This window comes from Papaver somniferum, unplaced genomic scaffold (genome assembly GCF_003573695.1).
Source record: "Papaver somniferum cultivar HN1 unplaced genomic scaffold, ASM357369v1 unplaced-scaffold_115, whole genome shotgun sequence".
Lineage (NCBI taxonomy): Eukaryota > Viridiplantae > Streptophyta > Magnoliopsida > Ranunculales > Papaveraceae > Papaver > Papaver somniferum.
This window is the reverse complement of record NW_020620492.1, coordinates 4,133,023-4,157,640: the sequence shown is the minus strand read 5'-3', so window position 1 is coordinate 4,157,640 and position 24,618 is coordinate 4,133,023. Positions and strand designations below refer to the sequence as shown.

The window sequence follows — 24,618 nt, the reverse complement described above, 5'->3', positions numbered from 1 at the left end:
TTTTTCAGTTTATTAAGAGGATTATTAATATCTCCATAATGGAAGAAGGTTAGAAACACCACAGCCGCTAGATGTCTTTGGTTGTGATGAGACTTGGATGGTCGGATCACTTGTTTGACTCTCAAAATGTTATCCATCCGTCCAAAGCTCAAAAATCTATGTTGTTTTGTATTATAGATTAGTCATGCACATTGATCATTCATTCTAGCTAGGGGTGTGCAATCCGTAACCGCGGATTTCATCCACAACCGTCCGTAAAATTACGGGTGAAAACAAACTGCAAGAGTCTATGGGCCGGTCACGGATGAATCCTCAAATCCGCAAGGTTTAGCGGTTTGGTTACGGTTGGTTTTGTAAATCCGCGGATTTATCCGCACCGTAGGGTAGTGAAAGAATTTCATAAAACAAAAAAGTATCTAAGATACAAATAATGAAAGCCTATATAACACAAAGATAAAAAGTAGTAGAGAAAGGTAATTAATTAAGTGTTGTGCATTGTTAACGGAAAAGAAACTAGAGCAGATAAAAGAATTAAAAATGTGCCAGATGCCAGGATCTAGCTCCGACGAAGCTTGATGACATATGGTCCTTAAGACTTAACTTGACATTAGGTCCATTCTCGGGTTAAGCTTAGCATTGAGGGCTTACAAACAGTTTAACTCTGAACTCCATAGATAATATTACAACGATGAACCTCGTTTAAAACTCATATGGCGATAAACATGGTCAGTCTAAAAGCTCATATTAAAGCAACGACCTGTTGCCCTTATCTCATTTGTCAGGTCTCTAATTTTCTCTATATAAACCTTTTTTTTTCTTGTCTAAATCCGCGATTAACTAGCAACCTGTCCGTATAATTTGCAGATCCGCAAAGATCAAATTCGGGGTGATTGGGCCGGCCACGTTTCAATTTTTCAAATCCACAACTTTGACGGTTTGATTGCGGGTGACCCCTAATCCGCAACCGTCGATCGGTTGCACACCCCTAATTGTAGCATTTAAGCTTTTCTCTCAATAAGATTGCAACTAAGTTTAAGCCCATTAAGACAAATCCTAACAATGACTCCAGCTCAAATGGTAAAGTTATTTTGTTAAATTTTTAGTATAATTTTTTATCCCTTTATTACCGATAAAATATTTTTGTCTCACTCTTTTTACTTTCTGCCAGGGTATGAACATTACACATACGTTGTCAAAAGGATGATTAGTTATGCACATTGATTGATCATGTCTACCATTTTGTGAGAAGCTTTACCATCTATTTCTCAATGAGAGCCAATCGAGTTGAGGCCCAATATTAATTCCAGCCCAAACGTTGTCATTTTCTTAGCTGTTGGGAATCGTCAAAATGTGGGTAGTAGTCCCATTTAAGTCGAATCACTTTTGCAGGTGACACTACATTTTCATGTGTGTTGCTGCAACAAGCAAAGCAGTGTAGGGTACATTTGATAGTTTCGGGGTGCGAACTTCTCAGTGCCCTGATGGTTGGAACCCTAGTTAGCAATTCGGGATTCGGCAAACGTACGGAACGGCAAACGTACGAGTATTATACGGTTTTGTAAAATCCAGATTCGGTCCAAAATTCGGTCAACGGGACGTGATTCGTCAGTAATTCGGAACGGCATACGTACGTGTATAATTCGATTTATAAATGTGAGTTCGGCTCTGAAAATTCGGTATCTATATATAACAAATAATTTGTATTTATAAGGTCATAGACCAATTTTTATGCATATGTGTGAGTTATTTAAAGAAAAAATAAACTTAATATGATGATATTAATAATATATACAACATTAGTTATCCAAGAGGACGTCGTATGGTGGTTTAGATGCTTGGTTAGTGAGTTTGAGATCTCTCTCACCTTCACCTTCAAATCTCTTCAGTCGTTTTTGTTTCATAAAAATTACAACACGTCTAATATTCGGTCGTGTATGCTCGGAAGGCAGTAAAGCCCAAAAAGTGGAGTCTTTGAAAAGTAAAAGTTAAAGAATTTATGGCGAATTAAGCGGACGTATCATTCGGAATACGTAAAATTCGTGAACGGTTCGCAAATAATCCGGGAATACCACATAATACGCGACTTGGGTTCGGAATTGCAAACGTACACGAATTTATGTTCTAACTAGGGTTGGAACATGAGGCTTAGAGATGTTGCAATTATTTGTGTTCATTCATGGAGGGCTCCATATCCCATCAAGTCCCAACCTAATCATATGTTTGGTCTTTTTGTGTTTTTCTTTTTATTTTATTTTGCAACTTGGGAATGGTTTCGCGTAATATGTCGGCTGTTCGGCAGGTTCTTTGCATCCTATCAATGGAGGGTTCATGCTAGGGATTTAGATTTAGACTCTTGAGGTTGGAAGTTGCAACCTTTGATTGCTTTTTGGTAGTGCCCTGTTTGATTATTTTGACATGTTAAAAGGTTGGAGGTTGCAATTTCTTTAGATAAGAAAGTCAAAAAAAATCAAAAAATCGAAATTACATCATTTTATATATATAATTAAACAAAATGCAATAAAAACTTGAAACTATAATGTTAAGTCTTATATATAGCACAGAGAATAAGGTTCACAACATTGTGGATGAACTTTGCAGCTTATCGACTCAATTAAGCCAAAAAAATTAAAAGCTTATTTTTGTGTTTAGATAGCACATAAGTACCTCTTCGACTTGGTTACTTTTGCTTTCTATAAGTATGAAAAGTGAGAGGTTAGTTTAGAAACAAAAAAAAAATGTTAATAATATGTTTTGATGCATATCCAGAAGTAGCAGTGTGATTTCTAGAGGTCAAAAGGTAAGAAACTAATTTCGCTATAAAACTTCAGAACTACTTTTAGAAGTGATAAAATAAATTTTTTGTAAAACTAATTATTTTTGTTTCTGATTTCTGCTTCTGACATCCTAACATGCCATAACTTATTTTTGATTCTGATTTCTGGAATTAGCTTTTGGTGCTGGTATTACATCTGAAATTTTCTACTAAAAAAATTTATTTATAAAGCAAAAAGAAAATTAATTGTGTCTTACAAAAACTAACCAGAAGGTTAAACAATTTATTTTTTAAAAGAAATTGTACAAAACAGTCCTAGTATTAGGACCCGATTCACAAAAGCATTCAGCTGTTACAAACTATTAACAAAATGATCATATTTTTTTTTTTGAAAAGAGAGTTAAGTGGTGACTCACAGCTAAATATGTTAATGAAATTATCTATGTGTCCTTCATATTTATCCCTCCATATAAAATTTTAACTTTTGCTTTCATTATAATTTTTCTGACGGTGGCGCTATTTGTAGGTGGTGGTGGTGGTGCCGCTTACATATCGTTACACCGCATTCAGGATCGTAAAACTGCATTCAGGTTCGTTACATGGCATTCAGGATCGTTACACCGCATTCTCCAAAGGATTCACCGCTTCTCCTTTGGGGTTTAGCAGAGATTCTTAAGCTTCCACCATCACCACCACCACTCCAACCAATTAGTTATGGGGAGTGAAAAAGCACAACTCCACTCGTTCGGAGTGAAGATATGGTGTCAGCTTCACATGGTTTAGATATCATATTTTTAAGAAGGGTGTCATTTTTCCTTCTATTTTAAGATAGTTTCATAGATTCATTTCAACTCGTAGTCAACTCTTTTTCTTCTAATTTTATACTAAGAGATCCTCCATCTCACAAACTCAACCCAGAAGCAATAACTGAAAAGCGCATGTCCCCTTGCTTGCAACTATAATAGAGAACCATATATAGAAACCTACTCTTGGCTCTTGAGTGATATCCAAGTTACACTTTCTTTCTTTCTTTCTCTCATATGCATCATCATGCAACATTACAACACCACAATGATTTTCCCCTCTCCTCATTATATGAGAAGGGAAGACCATGACGAGCCAGGTTCTGATGTATGGATGGAAAAATTAACGATATGTCCATATGGCACATTGAGGGGTGCAAAATGAGCTAGATGGCTAAAGATGGGGGTAGGAGTCCGCTAATCCGGCAGTGTAATTGCACATTCATGCTCTAAGCTGGCTCCGCTCTGGAGGCAAATAACCCACCGTTCAAAAGCCATTGGTTTCTCCCAAAAAACGGGTGGCTCATTTGGGAGGAAAACAGTTCGAGTAGGACTTCGCAAAATGGGTTCCATTAGGCCTATTCCTACGCACATGCCAAACCCTTAGTTTTGCCATATATGCACCCATTATAGGTATGCCAAAGTGCCAAACTCATATGTCCATATGTTATTCCCGACATATAGGCATACACGATAGAGTTTCCAACGAGCGATAGAGTGTCCATCGCTCGCTGGTCAATCCAGCGCCAGCGCCACGCCAGTCAATCTATCGCTCGCCGTTCTGATCATCGCTTATCATATCTTTATCCAACGACTACTATTTTCCCCCTCTATAAATACCTAATTTCAATCTCATTTCAACTCACACTAGAAATTCTGAATCTCTCTAGAATTTCTCAATCTCCAATTCTTTTCATCACTCTTCCAATTCTTTAGAGAGCATGGATGATAATATGAACCTTGCTGAGTGCGTAGTAAACCAACGTGCTGTCGGAAATTGAAGAGTTGTTGATCACGTCAATGTAGACAGTGAAATTAGAAGAAGTCAAATCAGGAGACGTCAATTTATGAGGCGAAAACCAAAATTCAGTACTGCGGAAGGTGAATGTATTTGCAGGAATTATATTGATTTTACTCAGGATCCATCATTTAATCTCCAACCATTGTGGCAAAGGATTTTTGAGAAATTTCAAGAACAAACAATGAACATCTACAATCGTGATGTTTCAGAGTTGATTCAGCGCTTCGGTACAATTACGCATGAAGTTACTAGGTATGTTGTTGTACTTCAGGAAGAAGGTCCAAACTTGAGAAGTGGTGAAACCACGATGGAATTTTAGAAAAGGTGTCGTGCGGAATATCGTCGCATCTACAGAAAAAAATCCATTTTAAAAGTTGTTTCGAGATTTTAAGATATTTGCCCAAATATTGTCCAACGTTTATGTTGTAATTTTCAATTGCCCACTTAAGTATTAAGTTTTAATATTTGTTTAAATTGTTAATGTAAGATTGGATTAAGAATAGAATTAATTTTCAACAATATTCGTCAAATTTTCGACATAATCATTAATTTTAATAGTCATTTTACAAGACATAAAACTAGACAATAATTGAAAAGACTTTAAAAATAAAAATTTGGGACAATGTTCTTCATCTTGTTCATCTTCTTCATTTCACCAAACATCCAATCAATGCGCTCATGAACGGAGTCTCCTTTGTTTATCTTCTTTTTTGGCTTCAAATTTGTTTTGCCTTGATTTTCCTTGCCTTGAACTTTTCTTTACCTTTTCTTAGTTGCGGTTTTGACTTGGTTAATATCCAAAACTTGAAGACTTCTTTGCTTCTTACCAATTTCTTTATAACTATCACAAATCTTCTTAACGACACCTTCAAGCACTATTCCAGAAAAATCAAGTTGTGTTGCCGAATCAAGTTGGGTTAATTGTGCCATTTGGAGAAAATAGAAGAAATAAATTAGATTGAGAAATAGAGAATAGATTAAGAAAAAGAGAATTTTTTGTGTAAAAAATTTGGAGTAAGTTTTGAGTTTGAAAGTTACATATTTATAGCGATAAAGAACTAGCCGTTAGCGCTAGAGTCAAAATCGTTGGCGTTAAAGATATTAACGTCGGCGCTAAAGACTTTATCTCTGACGATATAGTCAATATCGCTCGCTAGTAAATCTATCGCTTATCGGTTTTTTCATGATGACGCAATTGGTTTGTCATACCACATGGTATGTCAAACTGGTTTTTTTTGGCATGTGCATAAGAATAGGCCTTAGTATTTAAATCTAGACGTCTATCTCATTGTACCACACAAATCTCTGACCTATTCATGGGGTAAGAGATTTGCGCCAACCAGGAGTCTTCTTATTTTCAAGAGAAATAAAATAGAATTACGGACTGTAAATTTGAATCATTTGTTTGTTTCAATGTTGGATCATTGAGGTATGGCTATGATTTAATATTACCAAACAAAAGAAAATAAGATGAAGATGACTGTCAATCCTTATCAATTTTGGCCTTTTACTAAGATTATTGTTTTACTAATTTGGATTAAGAAATGTAACAAGATGAACCACCGAACCAGAAAAAGAAGAGTATTGGACTTGGTAACTAAAAACAAAAGCAACGAAAATGAAATGTAGTTGTAGTGCTTTTGTTTCACTTTCAATTTCCAAAAGAGGTTGGATTGGGTAGACTTGAGTGTTCATTTGTCAAATTTTAGTAGCAAATACATGGAGTGATTCAAAGTTATTCGGATAGAGTTTGCCACTTTGAAGGTCTTTTTTTTGTCGAAGCATGTACATTCAAAATGGGAGGATTAGATTGATATTACGCGTGGGTAATTTGGTACTCATAGAGTTACTGAGAATAATCTGGTTAATAAAAGGAGGGATTGCAAGGTCCCAAATCGTTGTTGAAAACATATCCATTTGGATTCTGTTAGACTGTCAGTTGCATAGTTTGCTAGTTCATCTACCGTTTGGTTTCCTTCTTTATAATTGTGTTGAATAACGCAGGGAGAAATATTACAAAGAAAGTGTTTATTTCTTTTTCATTGTCTTTATCTTTTCTTGTTTCTTTTTGAAGCACTTTTTCGTTGTCTAGTATCTCCCAAATCATGTTTGCCTGGTTTTTTCTCACATAAAATTCTTTTAACCTACTAAAATAAATTTTCCTTGTTTTATTGGATTATATCAACAATTATCCCAATATGGGATTCCATTTTTGTGCACTTACGGGTGCACATTCCTCCTCTTCTTAATAGTCGTACACTTAATGAAGATTTCAATCGTCTTAAAATTTTATTTTATTTTTAAAAACTTAATAATTGTTACTATATATCCTTTTTAGAGCGATGAAAACTACATAACATTTGAAATTACATCATCTTATTTATCTAGGAGTATTTAAGAACACGCAATTGGAGGATATGGAAATTAATCGGGGATATAAATTAATATTCTCATCCAATTGATCCTGCAGAGGGGTGTTTTAGGGACAAAAGTACTAAGCTACCCTTTAAAACAAATAAACCTAAATCTATTCTTCTCATACCCATATTCCCTTGAAAACGTTTTTCTTCTTCCATCATCGATTTCAACACGGTTTCATCGTTGCTTCAAAATTTCTTTGGCGATTAAACGATTATATAGACATGCCTCCTCAAAAGAAACCTAATTGTCGATAATTTTTGTTTTAAAAGAACTCGTTTAAGTTAGAATCAAAAATTATAACTGAAAATTTCTAGTTACAGTTAATACGGGCATTGTACTCATCATGAATACAGTGTCGGTTTCACATACCGGCATAGTTTTAATATGAACACTATGCAGTTTTACTATGTCGGCGCTGTTTTTAGTATGAATACCTTGCGGGTAGTCACGGTTGTAGTTTTCAGAATTTTGCATGTACATATGCCGGCATAGAATATGTTTGAACACCATGTCGCTCTTCTTTCCGGGCATAAAATATGTTTGAATACCATGCCGATAACCATGTGAGAAAAACTCAAATTTCTGAAATACTTGTATCGTATGCCGACATAGCAAGTTAAGCAATGTACCATGCTGTCACCAATACCGGCATGCTCGATAATGAACATTTTGTGCCGGCAGTGTATTCAAGAAGCACTCTTTGTATATAAAATGCCGACTTCAATTTCAAAATTGGGGGATTGTGTTTCGGCATGGTAAAATCATGGATGCCATGCTGATTAGGTCCATGCCGGCATGGTATACATACTTTTACCGTGTCGACACTGAGCTTTTTCAGGCGTAACAACGACGAATTAAATGAAACAAAACAAATTTCAATGTATATTAATACCTATACATGAGTATTTTGAGCACTTGTTTACTATACTGGGTTGGTTCTTCACCTAAACCTTCATGATCATAAATATCTTGATTTAATGTTGTTGCATCAACAAATTCAATGATAATGATTTATATTAATCATTATCAAACTAATCTATTAACTTAACTAATTAAAATTAACCACTAAACATGATTAGTGAGGGGTACATTAGAAATTATAGGGGTTTACCCTTTTTTACTATTCAAATCCTTATTTTGTCTTACCGTCATTTCCCGTAATTTATTTCCATATGCCCCAATTGCGTGTCCGTATTTAACATTTTTTTCTTTTTGGATTATCTATTTAACATTTTTGAGAGTGTTCGCACACCAGCTTCCAAAGCAGAAGGCTATCTTAATAGTCAGAAGCACAAATAAGTTGCCTAAATAGAGCTTATCTTTTGTAGGAATCATTTTAATATTTTGTAGGATCTGTTCTTCTAGTGTTGTGGAGGATTTTACTACGAATTCTATTCCTTGGTTTGCAAGAGTTCATTGGCTCACAGTTTGTTCTCATTATGATTCGATCAGACTTGAACATATTTTTAGAGAAACTAATTTTTCTGCGGATAAAATCGTTAAAAGAGGTTGTCTTCTTAATGAGGGTGAAGGAACAAGTTTTGAAGGAAGACCAGATTTCTTCGATTGTATTGAACTTTTTAATGTTTCTTATTATCGTTTTAAGTAGTTTATAAGTTTTTTGGCTGTAACAAAAGGATTTGACTTAGCAAAAAAAATCATTTTAATATTTTGTTTTCAAACAAAATTCTGACTTGATTAAGTCGACAAGTAACCTATGAAAAAGTATCCAAACACCTCTTACTAATACGAATTTAAGAAAGTGTAATAAAAAGTTGAAGTTAAACACTTATTTGCAAAGAAAATGGATGATTAGAATATATAATTTTTTAAATGTTAAGAGGGACTCTTAACATTCTTAACAAAGAAAATGGTTTTCCAGCAACAACACTAAAAATGTTGTATTTTTGTGGCCAATTTCACTCGTTCAGTGTGTAGATATGGTGTCAGCTTCACATGGTTTAGATTTCATATATTTTTAAGAAAGTATCATTTTTCCTTGTATTTTAAGATACTTGATAGTATCCAGACAGGCGACTTTCCATCTCAAAACTCAAACCAGAAGCAATAAGTTGCAGCTCAAGCTAAAAAGTGCACGTCCCCTTTGGCCTCACACCATTAGAAAACCATACAAAACCTTAACTCTTTTCGAGTGACATCCGAGTTACTCTTTTCTTTCTTTCTCTCGTATGCACCGTCATCATCGTGCAACGCCACACCACCACCTATCATGAAACTCACTTTTGGCACCATGGATCCTTAGTGGGAGTGTGGGGCTGTCTAGAGGTGTGAACCGTGCCGGTCCGGCACATGAAGTCGCTTGCTTCACGTACCATATGTCGTGCTGGGTTGTGCCAACGATTTAAACGTATTGTGTCGTGTTGTGCTTTATTAGTCGAAAGCTAGGCACATCACAACCCACGAGCACAGCACGTAACGCGCTGTGCCATGTTGTGTCGTGCTGGCACACGTGCTATAAACAATGTGAGATCACTTAATGGTATACATTAAGTCGGACGTTATCACGATATCTAAATAGACAACATATAATTTGAAATTATTTCAGAATTTATTTCAAGTAAAATTAACAAGTTTATTCAATAAAATGAAATATCGCACCAAATATAAAATTGGATCATTGTCATGTGAATTAATGTTCTAGTCAAGTATATATAGGTAATGACATTTTAACAACGATATTGAAATATATTTTCCAATTTCTTAGATATTATATGTGTTGTTATAAAAATAAGCCAATATAAAATGTCAGAAACTAGCTAGAATAGTGGCTATTTTGTGAAATATACACAAAATGTGATGTATTATACCTTGTTATATTATGCATTTGTGCATGCTATAACGTGTTGTGCTGGACTGGGTCACGTGCTTACCTGTGCCGCATCTGTGCTGTGCTACTGTGCCGATTAGGTTAACCCAGCACAGCCCACGAAACAAATATATTGGGCCGTATTGGACTAAATCACGTGCTGAACTGGGCTCCGATTTTAACGTGTTGTGCTCATGCTGGCACAACCCAATTTACACCTCCAGGGCGGTCAATTGGTCTGAAAGATACGCATTAAACAACAATAAAACCAAGGAAGAAGAGGGATACAATGCTAAGTTCCTAACGTCATGCATGTATGTTTATTTGCAGATATTATGAGAAAAAACTTCAAAGTTTGTGTAGTCTAGTGCCAAACCAATATTAAGGGTGTACCATCAATAGTTTGTCGGTTCATTTTACTTGGTCCACTCACTGTTTACTCGGCAGTACTCCACAGTCAAAATTACTATTGTTTTTCAGGAATCATTGTTAAGGGACAGCTCTTCCTAGATGTGAGATCAGAGCAAACACCTGCTAAAATCTCGAGGAATTTGAAAGAAATTTGCTGCATTTTTTTCTAGTATTATTTGTTCCCTTTGTCCTATTGCAAGAAGTTTCGCGCAGGTGTGGAGCCAAAAAAATTGCCTTGGGAGGTAAAAATTGTTGAGGCAAGCAGATGCAAAAAAAAAAAAGAAAGGCTAGACTAAAAAAAATGGCTTAGGACAGGCAAAGTTGGACTTGGGTGCTATCCCGATAGGAGCACCTGTTATGGGTTGGCTCCGCCACTGGCTTAGGACAGGCAAAGTTGGACTATTATTTTTATTTTTTCATTGTAGCTTAAAAATAAGCCAAATTGAATAAATAAAAGTATCTCTTTTAAAAGAAATGTAACAAAAGCTGAACCAGAAGAATAAGAGTAATCGACTTAGTAACTAAAAAAATAAAAGCAAAGGTAGTTGTAGTACTTTTGTTTGTATCAACTTTCAAGTTCCAAAAGAGGTTGAGGTGGGTAGACTAGAGTGTTCACTTGTCAAATTTTAGCAAATACATGGAGTGACTCAATGGGTAATTGGGATAAGCTAATGAAGAAGGTGTTTGTTTCTTTTTCATTGTCTTGGCATCTACGGAATCATTCTTTTTCACATTAGATTCACACAACCTGCTATAATAAATTTTCCATGTGTTTTGGAACCATTACATTTATTTCAAAAGAAAACTCGGAATAAATTTGGATAGAGAATAAAATCTGAAAATAACTTCTGCATTAAAAAAAAAAAATTATTTGTTTGGATGACAATTAAAAAGTTTAAAAAGAAAATCAGAGATAATTTGGATAAATAAATAAATAATTTGAGACCGATTTTTAAATATAACTTTTTGGAAAAAAAAAAAATTTTGACTACTGTGTTTGATATCTACTTTTGTACCTTTCAATATTTTGTGAATGAATTTTTCTATTGAAATTAAATTTTGCTTCCGGAAAATAAAAAGAACAATAAAAATGTTTTTGCTTCCGGTATCAAAACACATCTACCTTATCCAACTACTCATTCTTCCGGAAATAAAATTCTATATTCATCTTCTTCTTTTTTTCCGAGCTACTTGATTTTGAGTAATATTTCATTTGCAGTGTACGTTGTTCTTAGAATCAAACTAGTCCAAAAATAGAAAATTAGCTAATTTTATGTTTGAGGACCATATATACACGTGACATTAAAGTCACTTGGTCTAGCTTTATCCACCACCACCCATATGGCTATATCCATCCACCTATATATATTTTGCCAAACCCATTAAATAAATATTAAAATTGATTTAAAAAATCTCACAATAACTAAAGAGGAGAGACACACAGCAGCACAGACAAGTCAAAACAGAGAAAAATGAAATAAATCTACTGGAATCTGCCCAAAGGGAGAAAAAAGAAGAATGAAAGACTAGACTAGATCCTATCAGTAACTCTTCGATTCCAGTACTTATATTTTATTGAAGATATCAGTCTCAAAAAAAAAAAAAAAACGCGTTTTTCAATAAGTTTGTTTTGTGTATTACCATGGGAGTGAAGTTACAGGTAAACTTACTTTTCTAAACTTTATCCTCTTCTTAATACTCCAAAAAACAGATGATGGGGTTTTCATTTTACATCTTATAATCATTTCTAACCATTAAATTTATCATTTTGATTCTATCTCATAAAAACAGAGAAATCTTGGTATGGAGGAACTTTGGAGGTGGAGATGGAGGAGATTGATTTGTATAGGTCTGCTAGTGTTGGGTTCTTGTGTTGATTCTTGCTTGTCTCTCAATGATGAAGGTATCCACTGTTTTGGTTTTTTTATATTTGATTTTGGGTTTTTGTGAAGTCGGATTTGACTGTGGAGATGGTTTGATTGAACATGCAGGGATATCACTATTGAGGTTTAGGGAGAGAGTTGGGAGAGACCCATATGGTGTTTTGTTGAATTGGAAGTTCAGTGATGGTGCAGAGAATCCTTGTTCTTGGTTTGGGGTCAAGTGTTCTACTGATGACAAAGTTATAAGCTTGTAAGTGGTGTGATTCTTTTGATTCAGCTTTTTCTTCTTCTTGTTCTTCAGTGGTGATTGTGAATTGTATGTTTTATTGTCTGAATGAACTTAAAATTGCGTGAATATAACATAAATTGACTAGTTGTTGGGATGATTACTAGTGAAAATTGTGTGGGAGGTGGAAGGGATTTGAGTATTTGTGTGTGTGTGGAGAGTAATTCAGAAGTAGATCTGTTGTTTCGAGCCCTTGCCGACAGAGATCTCAGTCTAGGAACGAAACAGTGATACTGTTGGTGACAGGTTGGAAATTCAATTGAGGGGAAAAGTCATATTGAGCTTCAACCTTGTGAGGGAGAATATTTAGTTGCATTTTAAGAATAAATATTATATGAAATAACGATGTGCGGTTACTTTTACTTGCAGAGATTTGAAGGATCTTTCTCTGGAAGGAACACTGGCTCCTGAAATTCGTAATCTCGTGTACATGAAGTCCATGTAAGCATCTGTGAGCGCTGGCCTAGTTTCTTTACAATTTTATGAACCCAAGTATGCAACTGAGCTTTTCTGTTGCAGAATTTTGCGCAACAACTCATTTTCTGGAATAATCCCTCTTGGGATTGGAGAATTGAAGGAATTGAAGGTTTTGGACCTGGGATTCAACAATTTCGATGGACCTCTTCCATCAAACCTTGGCGATAGTTTGTCCCTTGTCATCCTGTGAGTATAAGCTGTTGGATCTAACTTTTTATTATGCTCTTATTTCTCTGAAGCACTTGTGGAAATTCTGACTCATGATTGTAATTGCAGTCTGGTGGACAACAATAAGAACCTAGGCAGAATAGAGAAAAGTCAGCTATCAAGCTTGTGGCAAGTATCTCATTCCATTCGAAGAGCCATTACATGGTAAGATAAATTAAACTATCTCTCATCACTCACCTACTGCTAAATGGTGCACAAAGGAGATCATCTTAGATCTTGGAGATCTGGCAAAGACGTCTATTGCATAACTTGAATTATAAAATCTAAAAACGAACAGTTATTGTCAGAGTTTTAGCTAGAAAAGATTTCAGTAAGGGGTCCCAATTTATGCAGCATGTTACCCACCAAAAATTTAGGAAGTTATACTGATGTTGTATGGAACGATCATCAGAGTTTGTTTAGTATAATACCGTTCCCCAGGTAGGCTTCCTGACATGCTCTTGTATCTACTAGGAGCATTGCCCAAGTTGGAGAAGTAGCGCGCAGAAGCCTTCTTCGAGCAGTGAATGCCCCTCGTTCCCTAGAAATCGATGCTTTGAAGAGTATATCAGGAAAACAGACTCACTCGTCAGTTTCGCCAGCTTTATCTCCATTTTCCCAGCCACCTACGCCCTCTCCAGCACCAGCACATGTTCGTCCGTTCTTTCCTCCTATAGACCATTCGGCTTTTCTTGCTGCTCCACCACCGATCGTTCCCAATATACATTCAACCTCAGCATTCCCCTCGCCACCAGAAAGAACAGGTGCCCATTCTAAAAAGTACTTACCAATTGTATCTGTAGCTATAGGGGCTTCATTTCTTTCTATTGCTGCTATTGTCGTTCTCCTCTGTCGAAGCAAGAAAGTAGTCAGCGTCAAACCCTGGGTCACTGGGTTAAGTGGGCAACTTCAGAAAGCATTTGTAACAGGTAATCTTTTCCCCGAATGATGCTGCTTCTTTATATTCTGAGATTGTAATCATATTATTATTACTTTTTTCTGTTGGTCTGTCCGTTCATCACTATATATTGATTATTAAGAAAATGCATTTCAGGTGTACCAAAGCTCAAGAGATCAGAGCTCGAAACAGCTTGTGAAGATTTCAGTAATATAATAGGCTCTTCGTCTGATGGAACAATGTACAAAGGAACCTTGTCGAGTGGGGTTGAAATAGCAGTGACGTCTACTGCGGTGACATCTTCCAAAGAATGGTCAAAGCATCACGAAGGGCAATTCAGGAAGAAGGTATTTTGGAGATTATATCACAAATCTCAATGTTCTCTGTCATTTCATCTGAAATTTCCTTAACCCCGTTGCCTTGTATTTATGTTTCAGATTGACGTATTATCGAAAGTTAACCACAAAAATTTTGTGAACCTTCTCGGATTTTGTGAGGAAGAAGAGCCTTTCACTAGGATGATGGTGTTTGAGTATGCTCCTAATGGAACGCTTTTTGAGCATCTGCACAGTGAGTATTCAAGTCTTACCCTACATAAGATGACTCTGTAGTTTCGTAGTAATTGACTGCATTTATAAAGATTTTCCCATTTTTACTGGTTCATTTTTAGGAATCATACAGGACAATTATAAGTGCATAAATTCTTATTATGCGAGTTATTATAATTCCTGCAGTAAAAGAAGCAGAACACTTAGACTGGGGAGTACGGTTGAGGATTGCAATGGGTATTGCGTATTGTCTCGAGTACATGCATCAACTGAGCCCACCCGTAATAGTAAAGAACTTGCAGTCCACCTCTATCTATCTAACTGAAGACTATGCTGCAAAGATATCTGACTTAGGTTTTTGGAGTGAGGCAACTGCTGTTAAGATGGGATCATCTGACACAGAGAATCCGCTCACACCGTCTGTGGATACTGAGAGTAACATTTACAGTTTCGGAATCATATTACTAGAGATGATAAATGGTGGACTCCCTTGCTGTGTCAACGATGTCCAGCTTGTAGAATGGGCATCCGATTACTTGAGGAAGACCCGACCTGTCAAAGACATGGTGGATTCTACCTTGAAATATTTTCATGAGGAAAATCTCGAGAAACTATGTGAAGTGATTAGATCTTGCATCAATCCTGACCGAAAAGAAAGACCGACAATAAAAGACGTCACAGCTCAATTAAGAGAGATTACAGCAATGACACCAGATGGCGCAACACCTAAACTATCTCCTCTTTGGTGGGCAGAGCTCGAGATCATTTCTACTGAGGCAACCTAACAAGATGTATAGCCTAGGACTGTAAGATATTTCTTCTCTATCTATTTATATTTTGTTTGGGGCCTTCGGGCATCATATAAGGGCTATTGTCCGTGGAATGGTACAACTTGTACCTACCATTCGAGTGAAATATCATGTGTATAGGATATAGAACTGCGACAACAAACATTTCGTGTAACTAAGTTTGTTTTTTGTAAGTGTGAAAATTCACTACACTGAGAATATACTGTGAAGGTAATAAACATGTTCATTTTTCTCTGCTTGCGTCTTCTAATTTCTGCAACATTTCAGTTCTGCACTTTTTCAAGTTTCTGCAAGATATCGGGACCAGTTTGCTTCAGGGGGAGCAGTATCTTCCCTGAAGGTGGTGCATTCGAGGCTCGAAACTGTGACCTCTGATCTTTTAACTCCTTTACAACCAACTCTTACAGGATGTTAGTTTTTGCTGACTCAGCGTCCGGATCTGACTCGGCACGAATCAGATGTTAGACTGTTTGCTTTCTAGTTTAAGTCAAATCTAACTCAAAGAAAAACAAACATAGTGAGCCAGATTCAGATGAGTCAGATTCTGAAAGTCAGATCCAGATGAGTCGGGTAATTTCAGTCAGATCCAAAAAAAAAAATAACATGATGTTAGTTGTTAGACTACTCTGAAGTCCTAAATCCTTCTTGATGATTCAGTGTATCTTCTAGTAAAAAATAATGGCCTTCACGTATTGAATAAATTCAACTTCATAAAGAAAGAAAAACAAAAGTCAAGCAAATATTTGAACTTCAGGAAAATGAAGGTGGTCTTCACGTTTGCTGAAACTGAATGCTATAAATATGTGCTCAGAACAATTCTCTATTCATCAGCATCTTCTTGTTCTTTCTAATTAGCTCCATTGTTCTCTCTAATCTTCAAAGACATGGCAAGCCAAAAGCTTTTCTCAGTTCTCTCATTGCTTCTGTTGTTATCTATAGCTTTTGCTTTTGCAAATGCTTCACCATTATACAAGAAGCCAGAAGCAGCACCAAAGATGAAAGTCGGGAAACCGGAGTATCATAAACACGAGGTGGAGGTTGCTTCGACACCCTCGTATGATGATGAAGACGATGATGAAGACAAGAAGATTTCCGTAGTTGTGGAAGGTGTTGTTTACTGCCAATCCTGCAAAGCAGCAGGCACATGGTCTTTGACGGGAGCTAAAGCGATCGAATATGCGAAAGTCAGTGTTGTTTGTAAAGACCATAAAGGCAGAGTTAGCTTCTACAAGACTTTCAATACCGATGTGAACGGGTACTTTTACGCTGAGCTTGAAGGATTCAAGATGGATCATTACATCTTGGATCATCCTCTTCATTCATGTGGAGTTCATCTTGTTTCTTCTCCACTTTCTCATTGCAACAAACTTACCAATATCAATTATGGAATCAATGGGTCTCCTCTTCGATACGAAAACAAGAGGTTGTTTGGATCACATTATGAAGCTGTTGTTTACGCTGCCGGACCGTTAGCTTTCCGCCCTGAGCAGTGCTACTGATTGTAATGATCCTGCTATGTGAATTGTGTTTTGTTTGATCTTTTTCGGTTTTGGTTTCTTTTTTATACTTCCATTTGAGTTTTTCTACTGAATCGAGTGATTCTGACCTGATGAATGAATCAGAGTCTTTCACGTAACTTCTATACCAATCTAATATCTATTATACAGTTATACATGTATCAAAAATATTCAGATAGTTCTGCGAGTTCTCATTTTTGTCTAAAAATCAAAACTGAAAGTATCACTTTTCCTGAAACAGATGTAGTACATAATAGGATCTCGTCATAAAAAACTGAAATTCCCATACCTGACTTATGTACAGATTACAGACATCAACCTCCAATACTTCAAAAATCGGAAAAGAAGCACAACAACTCTGAAATTCTCAAATTTCTCTCATCACACAACGCCACTGCAATACAACAAAATGCACAACAGAGTTTGACTATCATCCAGCTGACACTTGCCTAGTCTAATTCTTAGAATGTCAGGAATACAGATCAATGTTAAACTTCTTCAGAATGAAAAGATCGAAATGATCTGTGACCACTGTTAAAGTTCTGGATCAAACAAATACTTGGTTTCTTCACACAAAGGTAGACTTCCGCTACCACAATGGTTTGCCAAACATCTCATTTATATCATCCATGGCCTGCTTTGTAAATACAGTTGGCTCATGTAAATCATACTCACTGCCAGTCTCCATTTTATTAGTTGGTAACTTCGCTTGTTTCTTCAGTTGTGGTTCTGGTTGCTGTTCCACATCATCATCAGGAAGTATGGAAAACCCACCAGACTCCATTTTGTTATTTGGTAACTTCGCTTGGTTCTTCACTTGTCGTTGTGGTTGCTGTTCCATATCGTCATCAGCAAGTATGGAAAACCCACCAAAATCCATTTTGTTACTTGGTAACTCTGCTTGCTTCATCGGCTGAGCTTGTTGTTGCTGTTCCATGCTGTCATCTGGCAGTATGGAAAACCCACCATAATCCTTTTTCTTATTTGGTAAGTTCCCAAACTTCTTTGGTCTAGTTGCCCTCCCGAAATCTAATGGTTTCCCAAACATGTCATTTATGTCGTCCATAGCTTCCTTCATATTGACTGTGGGTTCTACTAATCCATGGTGGCAAGCATTCTCCACCTCCACATGATCGTCTAAAATAGTAGAACCAACAAACCGACCAACAACTGTGTCCTCTCTCCGTAGCAAGCGTGGCGCCGGTGCACTCTCTGCAACTTCATCATCAGAGTCATCCGTGGCAAGCGTGGGAGTTAAGAATACGAAACCATCACCATTTCCTTCACTACTTCCACTACCTTCCTCATCATCAACAAATATTTCAAAGGTCTCCTGTAGAGGTTTTCGTGTTTCAATCTTCTTCAACGTTGCTTCTTTTACAGGATTGGAAGCAACTGCAACAGGTGGTGCATCACCGTTTTCTTTGCCCTGACCAGAATATTTCTCTCCATCATCCATGCCTTCATCAACAAATACCTCAAATCCACTAGTCATTCTCTCTTCCACTTTGGTCGGATTTTTATTCAGTTTCTTCCTGCGAACTGGTTCTATATCTAAAGGTTCCCGAAACATGCTATTTATTGCATCCATGGCATCCTTCAAGTTGATGGTGGGATCCACTAAACCATGATGACATGCAGCTTCTGCTTCAGATTTTCCGACAAAGGCCGTCCCTACAAACTTCCCCACAACCGTTTCATCACTGCAAAATGAGCTCTCTTTACTTGATTTCCTATCACCGCTTGCTAACGGCTTAAAGAAAATTTTAGACTTTGTAGCTCCCAAGACTTCCTTGGCACTAGAAGAATCACCGTCGCCAAAGCCTTCTCCAGATTCTCCAATCTTCTTGGGAGGATGCAATATGCTCTTACAAACCTTGCCTGCTGTTAATTCATCCCGCTGAACTTCAACAGGTTCTCAGTCAGCTAATCACAGAACCACACAAACAAGAAGCAATGAACAAACAAGATAAAACAACAGTATTACCTGAGCCTTCTTTTTCTTCCTTTGTGCCATGCGTTCAAGGAACTCAATATACGTTTTCTTCAATTTTTCAATAGGTTGTGCAAGACTGCAACCGACAGTAGTAAACACCATCACATCTCAACCCTCACACAACAAGTACTTCAAGAGAACTCAAAGCTCACATTAACTATAAGCTTTTCAGTATATGCAAAATACAATGAACCCCATAAATACAAGAACACTTTTATTGAATCATTAAGATGTTAAAGAATCAAACCTACGATACAACTACCAGGATATAGTAAATCAGATAGGTTAACCAAAATTGACATCTAATTGATATAATTGAAGGCTTGAAGCAACATTACAGCTGATCCAAATCGAAGACAGATAAGCACTCACTTGATACAACTACTCGATGCAAATGGGATTGGAACCCCCACACACAGTGCACTTCTTGGTACAACTACCAAGCACTCTACTAACTCAATTGTCAAACACTCAAGTGGGATAATTCATTCGCAGTATTATAGAAAATCCTAGATTCTGTAATGAAAATCGACAGGGGCATGAAGCAACATTCCAGCTAATTGGATCAACTTAATATTTCAATCGAAAAGAGATATACATTCAGTTGATACAATCAGAATAGAACCCCTTAAACCTAAAATTGCAAGTGAAATTGGAGCCCTTAAACCTAAAATTGCAGCAATAGGATCCCTAATTCATTCTCAAAATTAAAGAAGAACTCCTACAATCAGTAATCGAAATCGACTTAATATTTGAACCACCCATAGAGAGAATGATAAAAGGGACTTACTTAGTGACTCCCAAATGATACATATTCTCAGCCTCATCGTATTTCTTCCTCTTTTCAAAATACAAAGCATAAGCTTGATAAAATAGAGCTTTTTTTGCCCCAATTTTATTCATCTCCATTTTCTTCAATAACCCTTTTGGATCATCCACCAGATCCATCTAATACACGGACAAAAACAAAACAAAAACCTAATCAAAATCAAAATCGAAGAGATGAAATCTAATGTAATCTTTGCTTGAATGATTTTAAACTTACCAGTTGAATCCAAATCTGGATATAACGAGTATCATTTCGATAAAGACGATCATTCTGGAAAGTCTGAACACATTTCTGTAAGAATCTAGGTAATTTTTGGTTGTAGATTTGAGGTGGTAATGATTGTTTCATTCTCCGAATTCCTCTGAGCCATGGCCGGAGCGGATCATCTCCGGTGTAATTTTTGATGTCGGAGATCGTGGAAGATAGTAAGAGTTGCTGTTGTTGCTCCTCCGCCTCTGCCATTGTTGAAGAAGACGAAGAAGAGGAAGCGGACAGAGCCGTTGAGGTTTTGAAAATTGAAACTGGAAATCCCTATTTTTAAAACCCTAGAGAGGGAGATTAAGGAATCCAAGAGAGTCGCATGTAATGTCATGTGACCCTCAAACATCAGATCAGAAATTTGCTTAGGAGGACGATTATCGAATTAGACCAACTATACCCTTGAGTGGGTTCCACCATTCGGTCCACTCCCAAACATTTCTTAAAATTATGGGTATAATTGGAATTTAATTACACAAAGCAAGAAGCAAGAGCGAGTGGTAGAGACTTTTTTTTTTTTTTCTTTTTTCTTTTTTTTTTAAGCATTCGATTTTTATTAAAGGGAGAGCAAAAATGGATCCGAGTCATCGAGTTGACTAAGATATTTGCTCTTTTCGGATCCGGTTTTGCACTCCCTTTAACAAAAATCAAGCATTTTAAGCTGATATCTTTCATCTTTCAAAAACAGTTACCACCACAGCGTGGAAGTGAAAAGGAAAGTTTACCAAGGGTAGAAAGGGTTCAAAAAATGTTCAGAAAATAAAGTTTCAAAGCATGAGGTCTACTGATGTTGGGTGTTAGAGCGTCCACAGTGGGAGAGTAAACCCAAATATTTGGTCTTTTGAACAGACGTAGTGGAACGTACTATCGATCAAATTTTGATCAACGACTAAAACCCAGAGTATATTTGGTCTGGGACCAAGACTAGACCCAGATATAGTCGAGCGTTGATATACTTCACGCCCCACCACCAGGCGGACATATAGTGCACGTCCCACATCAGGCGTTGGTATAGTCTACGCCCCACACCAGGCGTTGGTATAGTTTACGCTCCACATGGGGCGTACGTAAAGTCTACGCCCCATTTTTTTTTTTTTTAATTATTTTGTATGGGGCGGGCATTATACCCCCGCCCCATTCTTTGTTTTCAAAATCATTTTAGTGGGCCGGGCTTTATACCTCCGCCCCACTTCTTTCATTTTTTATTTTTATTTTTTAGTGCACGTCCCAATCAGGCGTTGGTATAGTCTACGCCCCACACCAGGCGAACGTATAATGTATGTCTGACCAAATTTAGTCTTTCCACCGTAGCGCCACACACCATACTAAACCCAAAATTTGATCTTTTTTTCCCTCTTTGGTTATACTCGCACCACTGCAGTTGCTCTTAAGAGACTATATGATCAACATTAGAAAAGGAACTCGAGTTAAAGCACACACCAAAACTGTCAAATTGAGAGTGGAGAGAATAGACGTTCCAGGTATATGTATATATAAATTAAAGCAGAATTAGATAAGTTATGAAAATCTGCATCCCAGATCCGAAGATTTTGGTTCAAGCTACCGATTACAGATAAATTAACGTAGTCCATTTGGAACATTGCATTATATTTATCCGCTACAAATACTAGCCTCCAATCATATTTCAGACTCGAATGTAGTTAAGATTAAATCGACCCTCCGAGAAATTCAACTTAAGTCGTGCTAGCTCCTTGCGTATCTGAATCCGATTCCACGCACTTGATTCCCCTAGTCCTTTACAATCGTGGGAGTTGCTTCAACCTAAATGAAGAGTTTCCACCATATAACCTATTGATTTCCTTTAGAAAGGTATACAATCACGATAACGGAAATTTGTTTGCATGTGAGGGATCTTCAAGGCAAAGAAGATATCAAGCAAACCTCAATAATTTGAATAGCTTACTCTCTTCAAAATGTCATAGAAATTCCAAATAGATTCTATCTCACAAGATCAATTTAAAAATATGACACTTGTGGAATTACAAATTCTGAAATTAAGAGTACTTCGTAATTTCTATCAATTTTGTTCCTTAACCGATAATTCTTGAATGACAGTGCAGGTGAAGAAACAGAAATTTAGAATAGACAAGAATTACGATGATCATGATAAGATTCCGGATATTAAGAACTATCAAGTAAAAGATAATCTGACAAAGCTTCAAGAATCCCTTAGTGAAGAGTTTAAAATTTGTAACCTAACACAATTTTACGAAGAAACATATGTCTTTGGAGGATGATTCTAGCCGCAACTAAGACACATAGGTGGCATGATTGAGATTCTGGTTTCCAAAGAGTCATTTATTTATAATGATGAATAAGGATAGGTAAATTACAATAAAAAATGAGTTTGTGAACTAGTCTCCATGTTTATGAACTACCTTGACACCAAGTAAGCTCAACTTCTCAATATATTTTAATCATGCAGGCATGTGAGAGATTTCCTTGAATTACAAAAAGAAGAAAAGAAAGTGCACTCATGTATCTATCTATATAAGATTTGTGTACAAAATGGTTAGCCCAAGAACAATAGTTAAGTTGTCCATGAAACATCAAGCATTCCTGGAGTTCAATAATTAATTCTCAAAGACTAAATGAGTTCGTGAACTGTTTGTGAACAAATTGTTGTCTGGAAGTTGAGGAACTTTTCATATCCATAAGTTAGCGAACTTCCCGAATTAGTTCATGTACTCAACTTACAAAAGTATCTAAGAACCTCTTAGAATCATCCAGCTGCAAATTGACCAAATCAGTTCGTGTCTTGAGGATTCAAAAGTGTCCAGGAACATCTCAAAATCAACCAGCTTGCGAATTGATCAAATCAGTTCGTGTACGCGAGTTAATAAGAGAGTAATTCATCAAGTCTTATTCCTTATAAGTTCCAACTTCCTATACCATATTGTGAACCTAACAAACTAACTTGATGACTCCTATGAACTTTGTAGAAAATTACGATATGTTGGAAAATAAATTGTTATCAACCTATATATTATGAGAGTTCTTCGATGCTTGAATTTATGATTCGAAATTTATTAAGTTGGTATGCTTGCAATTATATTAGGTTTTTTCCATATAGGTTGCCGAATGAAAAAAGTTTTTGGTGTACTTGGTACCGTTTCCTTTTCAATGTTTTCAATCCAAACGACTTGAACATAGATAGAAATAGAAAAAATTCAAGTCCTGTATTACTAACCTAAAATATAAGGACCATGTCTTCGTTGATGTCGATATGTCTTCAGATTCTTCAGGTCTTTAGAGTAATACTTGTATGTCTCATCATTTCTAGACATCCTAGTTTATCCTAACGAAGTTGACTCTAGTAATCTAGTCAAGCAAGTTTTGAGTTTTGATACTAAAATACGACAACCAACCTTGACATACCAATGCTTGGTGGTACAACCGAGCAATGCTCTAACAAAGAACATACAAGTCAGTGTTTTTCATGATAAATTAGTAAATATTTTTCCATAAGCTTAGATTTTTGACTTAAAATCAGAAACTACCACACTAACTTCTCTATATTTTTGGTTCTCAAAAGGGCTTCTGAGAAGTATATAAGCAGAACTATTTTTTTCTAGTATCCAAAGTTGTTATAAAATACCAATTATGCATTAAAGAGAATACGTTCATTTTGTATATTTGATATGAGTTATATAAATCCATTTCGAAAAAAATATTCGGTCGAAATATAATCCTGGAAGTAACATGTTTTGTAATCTAATTAATGTTGAATTAAACCTACTATAATTTTAATTTAAGTTATTCATGTGCTTGTTATATGTGTGTATTGTGACATCTTTTGTTTGTATCTTTTGCCTTTTCATGATTTTCATTCAACCGTTGCCTTGTTTCGCAGTAGGGCTCTCGATTACATCTTGGGAAAATTGTAAAAAACTTGATACAACCTCAGTAATCTATTTCTAAACAACCTTGAAGCAACTGCAATAATGTTTCACCTGCAAAGTGAAATTCCTTCTCTCAATAAGCTTCGCAAAAAAAATGTCTACACATATAAGTGAAATACTTATACATAACTACTTACAAATATTTATTTATAAATTGTATGTTATAAAATAAAACTTATATGCAAAAAGATATTCATATTTAATTATATGATCTTCACCTAATATGTTTGTATGTATGTCTAGCACATCGTATTAAAATATCTTGATATTACGATCCGTGATTTAGGAAATATGACCTTTAATGTGAAATATTTAAGATCTAAAACTACATAATTATAGTTCTGTTAATAATTTTCACGCACTTTTTATAGACCATTTGAACTTAGAATACTATTGGAGTTATTAGTTGAAATCCGACTTCAAACAAAGTTTAATGAATCTTGCGGTTATAGGTCATCATAAATTCATATTAACTATATTATATAGGGCTGGCAACGGATAGATATCCGGCGGATATTGGAAGTTCCGATAAGGTTAAGGTTAAGGATTATCGGATATCCGATAACATCCGGCGGATATCAAAAAATCCAATTCGATAAGGTTAAGATTAAGCTATCGGATATCGGATTTTTATCCGTTAAAATCCGATAACTAGGAAAAAAACTAAATGCTTGAAAAAAACAGACTCTTTGTCTTTTTAAGTTCAAAATGTTCACTGAGAAGTACAACCC

At 36.1% G+C, this 24,618-nt stretch overlaps 3 protein-coding genes across 3 annotated transcripts; 2 read left to right on the top strand and 1 right to left on the bottom strand.

Annotated features, from left to right (window-relative positions):
- Positions 1–11,669: 11,669 nt before the first annotated feature.
- Positions 11,670–15,599, top strand: LOC113329130 (probable inactive receptor-like protein kinase At3g56050). The gene is made up of 10 exons (XM_026576091.1): positions 11,670–11,916; positions 12,048–12,159; positions 12,248–12,389; positions 12,795–12,866; positions 12,945–13,088; positions 13,179–13,274; positions 13,584–14,038; positions 14,164–14,354; positions 14,445–14,577; positions 14,742–15,599. Exons 1-10 carry the CDS (start codon positions 11,899–11,901, stop codon positions 15,338–15,340), a joined length of 1,962 nt encoding a protein of 653 aa, XP_026431876.1. The 5' UTR covers positions 11,670–11,898; the 3' UTR covers positions 15,341–15,599.
- Positions 15,600–16,014: 415 nt separating this feature from the next.
- On the top strand, positions 16,015–17,034 carry LOC113329275 (non-classical arabinogalactan protein 30-like). Its single transcript, XM_026576236.1, has one exon. It carries the CDS (start codon positions 16,249–16,251, stop codon positions 16,861–16,863), a length of 615 nt encoding a protein of 204 aa, XP_026432021.1. The 5' UTR covers positions 16,015–16,248; the 3' UTR covers positions 16,864–17,034.
- A 91-nt stretch (positions 17,035–17,125) lies between these two features.
- Positions 17,126–20,306, bottom strand: LOC113329274 (probable inactive serine/threonine-protein kinase bub1). Its single transcript, XM_026576235.1, has 4 exons — positions 19,923–20,306; positions 19,668–19,825; positions 18,869–18,953; positions 17,126–18,781 (listed from the first exon to the last, which is right to left on the bottom strand). Exons 1-4 carry the CDS (start codon positions 20,166–20,168, stop codon positions 17,471–17,473), a joined length of 1,800 nt encoding a protein of 599 aa, XP_026432020.1. The 5' UTR covers positions 20,169–20,306; the 3' UTR covers positions 17,126–17,470.
- Positions 20,307–24,618: the final 4,312 nt, after the last annotated feature.

Bases quoted from the DNA above. Each gene is read 5' to 3' on its own strand.
- LOC113329130 (XM_026576091.1), top strand. The intron at 12,867-12,944 runs GTAAGCATCTGT...TTTCTGTTGCAG, and splicing joins CTCGTGTACATGAAGTCCAT to AATTTTGCGCAACAACTCAT. The intron at 14,578-14,741 runs GTGAGTATTCAA...TAATTCCTGCAG, and splicing joins GCTTTTTGAGCATCTGCACA to TAAAAGAAGCAGAACACTTA.
- LOC113329275 (XM_026576236.1), top strand. From the start codon at position 16,249: ATGGCAAGCCAAAAGCTTTTCTCAGTTCTCTCATTGCTTCTGTTGTTA.
- LOC113329274 (XM_026576235.1), bottom strand. From the start codon at position 20,168: ATGGCAGAGGCGGAGGAGCAACAACAGCAACTCTTACTATCTTCCACG. The intron at 18,954-19,667 runs GTAAGTCCCTTT...TGTCGGTTGCAG, and splicing joins TATCATTTGGGAGTCACTAA to TCTTGCACAACCTATTGAAA. The intron at 18,782-18,868 runs GTAATACTGTTG...GTTGAAGTTCAG, and splicing joins GGAAGAAAAAGAAGGCTCAG to CGGGATGAATTAACAGCAGG.